This window comes from Sabethes cyaneus, chromosome 3 (genome assembly GCF_943734655.1).
Source record: "Sabethes cyaneus chromosome 3, idSabCyanKW18_F2, whole genome shotgun sequence".
Taxonomy (NCBI): domain Eukaryota; kingdom Metazoa; phylum Arthropoda; class Insecta; order Diptera; family Culicidae; genus Sabethes; species Sabethes cyaneus.
This window is the reverse complement of record NC_071355.1, coordinates 48,158,261-48,168,407: the sequence shown is the minus strand read 5'-3', so window position 1 is coordinate 48,168,407 and position 10,147 is coordinate 48,158,261. Positions and strand designations below refer to the sequence as shown.

General features: G+C 41.5%; 1 protein-coding gene across 1 annotated transcript; it reads right to left on the bottom strand.

Annotated features, from left to right (window-relative positions):
• Nucleotides 1–8,523: 8,523 nt before the first annotated feature.
• On the bottom strand, nt 8,524–9,691 carry LOC128739553 (shematrin-like protein 1). Its single transcript, XM_053835047.1, has 3 exons — nt 9,617–9,691; nt 8,950–9,229; nt 8,524–8,759 (listed from the first exon to the last, which is right to left on the bottom strand). The coding sequence occupies exons 1-3, from the start codon at nt 9,689–9,691 to the stop codon at nt 8,524–8,526; spliced, it is 591 nt and encodes a 196-aa protein (XP_053691022.1).
• Nucleotides 9,692–10,147: the final 456 nt, after the last annotated feature.

Genomic DNA, 10,147 nt, shown 5'->3' with positions numbered 1-10,147 from the left:
GAGAGTCATTTTGCTGACTATTTCCGTCTCATTCACTCTCATGTAAAAGCGCAAAAATCTGTTTAATCTGTGTAATTTGGCGAAAATCTGTATTCTATGCATACAGATTCTGTACAGGCGGTTTCTTTCAAATATCTGTTAAACACAGAATAATCTGTGCATGTGGCAACCCTGCCACCGAGTTCAATTTGTGGTGAAATGTGATTACGCTGCATTTGAGGACATTGATTATCTAAAAAATTTCGTGACCGTGTTCGAAAACAGACACTGATGAAGCCTGCAAGTCGTAGGCGAAGTACGTATCTGCCGCGAAAAAATATAGAGAGTAGAATTTAAGTGGGATAGTTTTCTTTTTGTTTAATTTCAGGTTTCGTATTCTACTAAGACGCTCCACAAAGTTAATTAAAGGATAAAATATTGTGCATAGAAAGGGCAGACAGCTTCTTTGGTGGACTCTGTCGAACACGTCCGGTCTACTTACGCGCTTTGTTTGAGATTATTTAAACGGAACTGTGTTACATTCGTGACAACACATCTTTCGGGAAAAGCCAAACTGATTAATATCTAAGGAACATTTTTGTTGTATAGTAACTTATCAAGCGCTTGTTTCATTGGTTTTAGCTATACAATAGTTATAAAAGCTACTACGAAAATGTAGGATATATAGTTAAAGTGTACCTACTTGTGAATTCTCCACACTTTGGGAAACTTCCTACATTCCTATATAGTACCTACATTCTGCTTTCTACTTACATTCGAAAAACACTGCGAATAACATGTGTGATAAATTTATCGATTGTGATGTGCATCCCACACTCGTTTTGGTAATAAAACAACAAGAGCTGTATCAACGTACTTTGAGCGAATGAAGCTGATGCGATAGGGGATCGGAAACTGCCGCTGAAAGATGAAGATACTCTCTCTCTCTCTCTCTCTCTCTCTCTCTCTCTCTCTCTCTCTCTCTCTCTCTCTCTCTCTCTCTCTCTCTCTCTCTCTCTCTCTCTCTCTCCCTCTCTCTCTCTATCTATCTCTATCTATATCTCTATCTCTATCTCTCTCTCGCCCTCTCTCTCTCCCTCTCTCTCTCGCCCTCTCTCTCTCCCTCTCTCTCTCTATCTATCTCTATCTCTATCTCTATCTCTATCTCTATCTCTGTCTCTATCTCTATCTCTATCTCTGTCTCTATCTCTATCTCTATCTCTATCTCTATCTCTATCTCTATCTCTATCTCTATCTCTATCTCTGTCTCTATCTCTATCTCTATCTCTATCTCTATCTCTATCTCTGTCTCTATCTCTATCTCTATCTCTATCTCTATCTCTATCTCTATCTCTATCTCTATCTCTATCTCTATCTCTATCTCTATCTCTATCTCTATCTCTATCTCTATCTCTATCTCTCTCAATCTCTCTGTTTATCTGTCGATCTGTCTCTCTGTTTATCTGTCGATCTATCTCTCTGTTCGTCTGTCGATCTATCTCTCTGTTTGTCTGTCGATCTATCTCTTTCTCTATTTCTCTTCCTCCATAGTTATCCTTCTCCTTTTATCTCTATCACTTTCTCTCTCTTTTTCCTTCTCCATCTCTCTTTCCCCCTCCCTTTCTTTCTCTATTTTTTCTCGCTTTCTTTCTCTTTTTCTCTCTCACTTTCTCTCTCGCTTTCCTCTCTACAGAATCTTTGCTGGCTTAACTTCAACAAAAGCAATGTCATGTCAATTCCCTCACGTATTCCGCAAAAAGTATTCGCAACAGCCAAACGTCATTGTCAAAAGTCTAGTCCACTATTCTAAACCCAGAGAAGAAGCTACCAGAGGAATCTACACCTATGAAAATGGATTTCTGTCTGCCAGTCTGTCGGTATTTCCTTATAGAATCGAAAACTACTAAACCGATCGGCGTGAAAATTTGCATGTAGGGGTTTTTAGGGCCGGGGAAGGTTCTTATGATAGTTAGATACCCCTCACTCCCTAATAGGGTGGGCTCCAATTCAAATAAAATACAAATTTTTCTCATAACTCGAGAACTAATCAGCAAATGGAACCAAATTTGGCAAGTGGGGGATTTTGAAGGCAGGCCGCGAGTTTTGCCGGAAGCACCGGCCACTGATCACCTCTATCTAGGTTTATTTATTTTCCTAGGTCTAATGACCTCTATTACTTTACTTCAGTTGGGTCCGAACGAGCGACAGCGAGTAAGGAGAGAATCACCCTTGCGAAATGGTACCGTCAAACGGGATAACTTGCAACAGCGGGGTAACATGCAACAACGCTATATTGATCCAATTTAATGTATTTTTATATCTGTTACTTCCATGTTTAATCTATATCAGTCACTGAATCTTGTTGATAACAATTCATAGAAGCCTTACATACTGTTATGTTATGCTGTTTTGGTTTTGCTGATGTTGATTTTTGAAAAATCCTACAACATGGTGTCAAATTCATTGTAAATTTTTTGTCTGTAAAACTTTTGTGTCGCCCACAAGCACTCCAAATAAAAATACCCAACGTACGTTTTTTATAGTAAAATTAATAATAAGGAAACAAAATGATTGATTTATGATGACTAGTTTTGTTTATCCTGCTTGTTACCACATTATTCGTAAAACAAGTACTTAAACGGGGTAACTTGTAACAGCTGGTAGATATAAAAAGCTGTGTTCCGTTAACTTCACGAGGCAAGTTATCATTTAATGTTGCATCAAACAATACTAAAACATACCTGAAGAATGTAAGATACTTTCGCTAGGTCGGAAATATGCCAATTTTTCTCTGGATATACTGAAAATGGCCATACAATAGGCCAAAAAGAAAATATCCTTACTAAGAGAAATCGACCAGCAATATGATAGTGTCTAGTTGTGATCAATCGTAACGTAATGAATATTCATATATTACGTAACCAAGATATCGATGCTTTTTAACTTCCCCGTTCCCCTTCGTGACGCGATGTTGCATAGTAAATTTACGACGTGAAATACGTTGTTACACAACTCCCACTCCCCTAAGTGCGTTACGTAATTTGTGAATGATCCTCAAAGAAGGCAGCTCTATCGTATCCGGACATGGAATATCAACTGCATGAATAATATAAAAAGTTTACTTCGTAATTACCGCTACGGGGCTCATAAATTATTTTCATCAACGTGACATAGGTCATTTATGCGTATATTCATGGCAAAAGCATTAAAAATTGCAAGTCGGATTATCATTTGCATATTCAATTGAGAAGAAATCCATACAAATCATAAAATTCGTTCAATTTCCAAAAAATATTGCTTGTTGCAAGCTACCCCGTTTATGGGGTTACTAGTTAAATAATTCTACAACAGCCAATGTTGATCGCATATTTTATCTAGACCTAATAGCTTTGTATTCATTAAATGTCCTTAAATGTGCTACAGATAAGTTTTCACTTGCACTCATAGTTGAGAACTGTTGCAAGTTACGCCGTTTGACGGTACTTTCCACGAAAAGATTTTCCGTGAAATGGTACATCCCGCGTAAGGTTTTTCGCGAAATGGTATTCCGCGAAACTCTATATTCCACGTTATGGTTAACCGAGAAGTGGTGTTCCGCAAAACGATATTCGGCGAAATGTTATATATCATAGCAAATATTTAAATCCGCTTTATTTTATTAGGCTAATCAATGGAGGGAATTGTTTTCTACTTTACTGTGAGGACAATTTGTTTGTAAAACCACCCATGAACACCTCAGAAACTTGCAAAACTCGAGATTATTAAGGTCATCCGGGATTCACGATTTATGTACAACACAGTTTAATTGATTGCAATACGAAGCTTGTCGAGTGAGCTAGCAAATGGATAAAATTGTTTGTCCAATCTACAAAAAGGGCGCTGATGAACACTCCTGCAAGATACTCTGCAAAATTCTTTACAAAGTTTCGGAAAGTATTATCAGGCGGGCTTAATGGGTGCTTGTGCCACTATGGATCAAATTCTCATTATCCGACAGATCTTGCAAAAATGTCAAGAATATAATGTGGCTACGCATCCCGTTGCTGTATTGGTCGCGTTCATACCTATCCGATCACCACCTAAAGGTAATCTCTCAGGATCGTTCACTGCTGATTCAGGAATCCCACAAGGTAGCCATCTCGGCCTTTTAACTTGTCTACTTCAATGACGTTAACTACCTGCTTAAAAGTCCACGACTCTTGTTTGCAGACGACCCCAAGTTACAATCAAAAGTTGAAAATCTATCCAATGTCGCTACCTTTTAGGAGGAATTATCGAGCTTTTCGATATAGTAGGTTGACAACCATCGGCGGTGACCAGAGATCCCAAATATACGAACTCATCAACCACTTCCAGTTCATCGCCGTCAATAGTCACTGTCCGTGGGAGGCAAACGCTACTTTCGCGAGAGCCTCTTCCTACCATATATTTGGTTTTCGACGCACTGATTTGTAACCCTATCCTCCTAACCTCCGTTTTTAGTCTGGCGTAGATTGCCTCCGCCGTCCCACGGTTTCTAGTAATGATGTCGAGGTCATCTGCAAAGGCTAGATGTTGGCTACTCTTGCTGAAGATCGTTCCTCTCCTCTCGATGCCCGCTCACACCTTCAATAGCGATATTGAATAACATACAGGACAGTCCATCCCCTTGCCGCAACCCTCTGCGCGATTCGCAAGGACTTGAGAGTGTCCTCGAAACGCGGACGTAACACATCACTCGTTCCAAAGTAGCTTTGATCAGCCACGTCAGTTTGTCCGGAAAACCGTACTCGTGCATTATCTGCCATAGCTGTTCGCATTCAACGGTATCGTATGCTGCTCTGAAATCCACGAAAATATGATGCGTGGGCACGTTGTACTCTCGACATTTCTGAAGGATTTGTCGTAGAGTAAAAATTTGATCCGTAGCAGCACGGGCCCCCATAAAGCCCGCCTGATACTGCCCTACGAAATCTCTTGATACAGGGGATAAACGACGCAACAAATTCTGGGAGAGCACCTTGTAGGCGGCGTTGACCAGCGTAATGCCGCGGTAGTTACAGCAGTCTAGCCGGTCGCCCTTTTTGTAGATGGGACAGACAGTCCATCCACTCCCTTGGTAGTTTCTCTTCTTCCCAAATCCTTGAAATCAGCCAGTAAAGTGCCGTTGCTAGCGGTTTTTGGCCATTTTTATAGAGTTCAGCCGGGAGCCGGTCATTTCCGGCGGCTCTATTGTTCTTCAGCAGACCGATTTCTCGCCGGATCTCTTCGAGACCGGGAGCCGGTACGCTGTTGTCGTTTGTAGGTACTCGGAGGTTAACTTCCATTGCGTCTCCTACTGCTATATCGCCGTTGAGGTGCTCGTCGAAGAACTGCTTTCACCTGTTGATCACCTCGCGCTCGTTTGTGATTAGATCCCCTCCCTCGTCCCTACACATGTCAGGTTTTGGTGTGTGGGCCTTGCGAGTTTGGTTCACCTTCTCGTAAAACTTGCGGATGTCATTAACCCGGAATAGTTGTTCTAGCTCCTCACGATCTCTGTGCTCCTTCTGGCGCTTTTTCCTCCTCAGGATCGTAGTCAACTCATTCCTCGCTCGTCGATACTTCCGGCCAAATTCTCTCTCGTGGATATGCTCAGATAGTTTTTCCAAGCTCTTTTTTTTTCTCTCTCTCGCTTCTTGGCATTCCCCGTCAAACCAATCATTTCGTGCACTCGAGGTTTCCACACCTAGCACCGTGGTTGCGGCCTCGTTGACGGTCGAGCGTATCCTGCTCCATCCGTTTTCGAGGTTCGAAGCATCAAGCTCCACAGAGGAAGGCAGAACTTCATCCAGTACGCGCGTAGTTTTCGGCAGTTCGCGGGTTGTCTAGTTGCCGAATGTTTAACCGAGGAGGGGTCGCGAGGTATAAACCGTCCATAGTTTTGAGCGCACATGTACTGCTACTAGATAGTGGTCCGAGTCAATATCCGCACTCCGTAGGGAGCGTACGTTGGTGATGTTCGAGAAAAACCGGCCCTCGATGAGCGTATAGTCGATCTGGTTCCAGGTTCGGTGGTCAGGTGATCTTCAGGTGGCCTTGTGGATATCTTTGTGGAGAAAGAAGGTGCTTTTGATCACCAAGCCTCGGGAAGCCGCAAAGTTGATGCATCGCTGGCCGTTATCGTTCGTGTCGGTGTGCAGGCTATGGGGCCCGATCACCGGTCTATACATTGCTTCCCGGCCGACCTGGGCGTTCATATCCCCGATGACGATCTTGATGTCCCGTCGTGAGCAGCTGTCGTACGTTGCTTCCAGCTGCGCAAAGAACGCTTCCTTCTCGTCGTCGGGTCTTCCTTCGTGTGGACAATACACGTTTATGATGGTATAGTTGATGTGTCGTTATTCTACAGCCAGGAAAATCTGCATGACCTGCAGAAATTTGGCAGAATAACATTTGTCGTGCCGCCCTACACGCGTTAGATTCGTAAACATTGTTGTGATTTTTAGTTCGGACGATGAAAAATTTTGATAGACGGATTTTAGAACGGTACGACGAATTTAAGAAAAAAAGTCAGTTGCGTAATTTCAATAATATGCTTTAATAATCGCTTTTCAGTGATTTCAAAGTTCACGGATTGGAAGGTAAGTGTGTTTTAGTCAAATCAGCACAAGAACTTTTGGAGTATTCATTAAATCCATCTAACAAATGATGAAAATTAGAATGGCTTTACTTACTACGACGGGAATTACTCTCTTTACTCAATTTTTCGACTTGATTGGATGTTTCAACTGATCTAATACTTTCCTTTCTTGCACCCTATAAAACTGTGGCCCTGGCAAAGATTCATAGTCAAATTTTACATCTGTTTCTTCGTCCATTATTATGCACTTCAAATTTCTAGCACGCATCGTTTCGTTCAGCTTTCGCAGTCTGGACCTGATCGAGTTTAGGGGTTCGTCTTTATTGTCCTAGAATCAGGTAATCTTAGGATTTTGATTGATTTTCCATACAATTATGTGACGATGACGGCTTATGAGCTTTGACTTTCGGACACTCTCGAAACTCGAAGTCTCCAGAAAAGTAAATGGAGAGCAAGCAAACATCCTCCGTCAGATATCTCTAAAATATTTTCACCACCTAAAACTCCACCTGTTGCGATGAAGTTTGCATTTTTTTTTTGTTAAAAGATAGCTTGTGATTGATAAAATTTTATATTTAATGATTGGGGTTTTGGCCGTTCAGTAGATAAATTACAGTAGACGCTAGATCTTACTTTTTATACCAACTTCTCGATTGCGGATTCGGACCTTCATCAGGGCTTCTATAATTTATTAACTGAACGGCCAAAACCCCAATCATTCGATACATATATATCAGTCGAAAAATAGCAGTTAATAAATTTTTATATTTAAATTTTAACTTGATCTTAACATTTAGAATTTTGGATGGGAATGTTAACTCTTCATAAAATTTGCCATACAACATTCAATAGATAAACTCAAAAATCATAACTTCTGTTTGAGTCAGTATCACAAATCCCTAATTCAGTGTCATTTCGAATTGAATGTTGGAGACAAAAAATCGACATGGTTCGAAGGACAAATGAAAAAGTTCGCTTCGACCGCATTCCTATATTTTCGTTCCGTTTTTTGTCTAATTCCCGTCCAAATAATCTTATTTTATAGCAGATCCCCCCCTAAAATCTATCAAAAGCTTATATTGAACACTGAATGGCGGCAGAATGAAACATGGAAAGGCAAAGATTAATTCAAATTCCAATTTGCTTGATTAATGACATCTAATTCGATAGAAAGTCGAGATTTCCATTTTTCGCCCCAACGCAACTACGGGGAAAAATTCTAAAAGCACGAACCCAACGACAACGACGACGCCGGAAAAGAACGGAAAGCGGACAAGATACCGCAGTTAATGTGACAGATGGCGGGACAGATAGGTTCCGATTGGAATGCGATGTGGAAAATTGTGGTTCTCACAAAAGTCAATCGTTTTTTATTCTATTCACAAGTCCAGAACACGAAGCAGGCGGACGGACGGAGTGGGGGGCAAGAAACTTTTTAATTTATTACTTCGCTCGTTCCGGTAAACAACAGTCCTCCGAGCTGCCCAGCCAACCAGCCAGCCCATTGGTTCTGCATGCCAATTGAACCGATGCGATGCGATGACTGCCTCCGTCGGATTCTACGGATTGGTATTGAACCGTTCCCGTCTGACAGCCGGACACAATAAAAATGGTGGACATGAACCGTGAAGTGGAAAGCAAGCTGGGGAACTTTTTCGAAACAGTGATTATGAGATTATACGGTACTTTTCAGCTGAATCCGCTTAAACGGAAGATGCCTGCCATCTGGTCGTTTTTGGGGTGGGCAGGACACGACAGTAAATGTTTTTTTAATTTTTATTTAGCTAACTGAATTGAAGCGAAGAATACGTTCAGTTGTACCCATTTTATTACTGTTTATCATCACAATTGTATCCGTTCGTTTACATGTTTATAGTCTAGTTTTAAATAAATAGTCACCTATCTACATAATGGCGGGAGCGTATCGAAAAAATCCAGTTTTTCTAGTACAAGTAACCTCCATGGTAACCGGCAAGACCGGTGTATCCAACTGCTGCCGTTCCGTAGTGCGGATAGGTCTGGACCACCTTGCTGTAGGAAGTGGTAGCCGGTTGAACGACTTTGGCGTAGCTGCTGGCAGCCGGAACAGCTCCGTATCCGAGAGCACCATATCCGGTACCGTACCCGGGATAGAAACCATGGTAACCATATTTACCGTATGCATCGAGTCCGCCATAACCTGCAGGATCAAATAGTACGCATGTAATTAAATTCTCTCTTCAGCAATAATTTAAAGCTATAGAATTTAATTGAACAAATTGAGTGGATACCAACCACTCGACGTTGGAAATGTCAAACCGTCAACGAAGTGTCATAATCATAATCGAGTGCAAATTATTCGAGCGGCGACGCGACGAGTGAAAACTTACCGGCACCATAGTGGGCCGTTGGAATTCCCGCATATCCGGCCTTGAATACTGTGGTGGTGGCAACCGGGGCAACATAACCGATCGGATGGTAGCCAGCCGTGTGATAGCCGCTGGCCGAGTACGAATGCGGATCGTAGCCGAATCCGGTCAGACCATATCCCAAACCGATTGCTCGCTTTTCGGTCTTCTTGTTTGCGCTGGGTTCAATTTCGGCGGATGGAATTGGCGATTCCACCGGGACCGCACTGACCAGACAGATGGTGGAGAGGGTGAATAGGGCCTGAAATGAGAAATGTATAACCAAATGAAATGAGCCTGTGCTAATAAGTTGATTTATAATATAATTATTTGCTTATTGATTGAGCAAGGTTCATCCCGCTCTGTAGTTTGGATAATATTTTAATCAATTATCATTTGATTTTTTAATTGTTATTAATATCTTTAAGTAGAATTTCCAAATATAATTTGCCACAATTATGTAGCTTCGGTTTCAATTTTCTGTTTTAGGATATTATAATTCATCTCATCGCTCATAGCCATTTTATCTACCAGCAAATTATGTTACATCCTCACATCCGGTGGAGTACGTTTGCGGAAAATAAACGACTTTACCGGAAAAAATTAGGATAGCACTCAAAGCTTCTGTATTACGTTTCATAACACATACGTCAATGTTTCGCAACCGTTCGGGCGTCTTTTCCACACGTTCAGAGCTTGCAGCGCTTTTCGAAACATCTTTCATCTTCCTACAGTTAAAAATAATAACCTCTTCGTTGTGTTTTTGGGAAGCAAGTAATCGTTCGGGATCTTCTACAACCTTCAAGCTTCAAAATAATGCTTCCGTGAGAGCGTAAAAATACTTTTATGATGATGAATGGTGAACTTTTGAACTTTTCCTCAAAAGTGAACAGAGAAAAAATTAATTTTCTTCTATATTTGATGCCGTCCAGTTAGCTTCGGGGTACGATGCTGGCCTAAAAACCGGTCGTCGTATGTTCGAATCTCGGCAGATGCTGCTATAGAGTCGTTGCACTAGCCCCGTAATTGTCCTGTACTCTAATAGCCGGCTGCGAAGTCTATCGATAAAGAAGGGTCAAGTTCTCAACAGGACGTTTATACCCATGGCTTTGCTTTTTTTATATTTGAGAGCAAGAAATAATTCTAAATAAAAGGTTTGCTATAATTGATGGAATCAGAG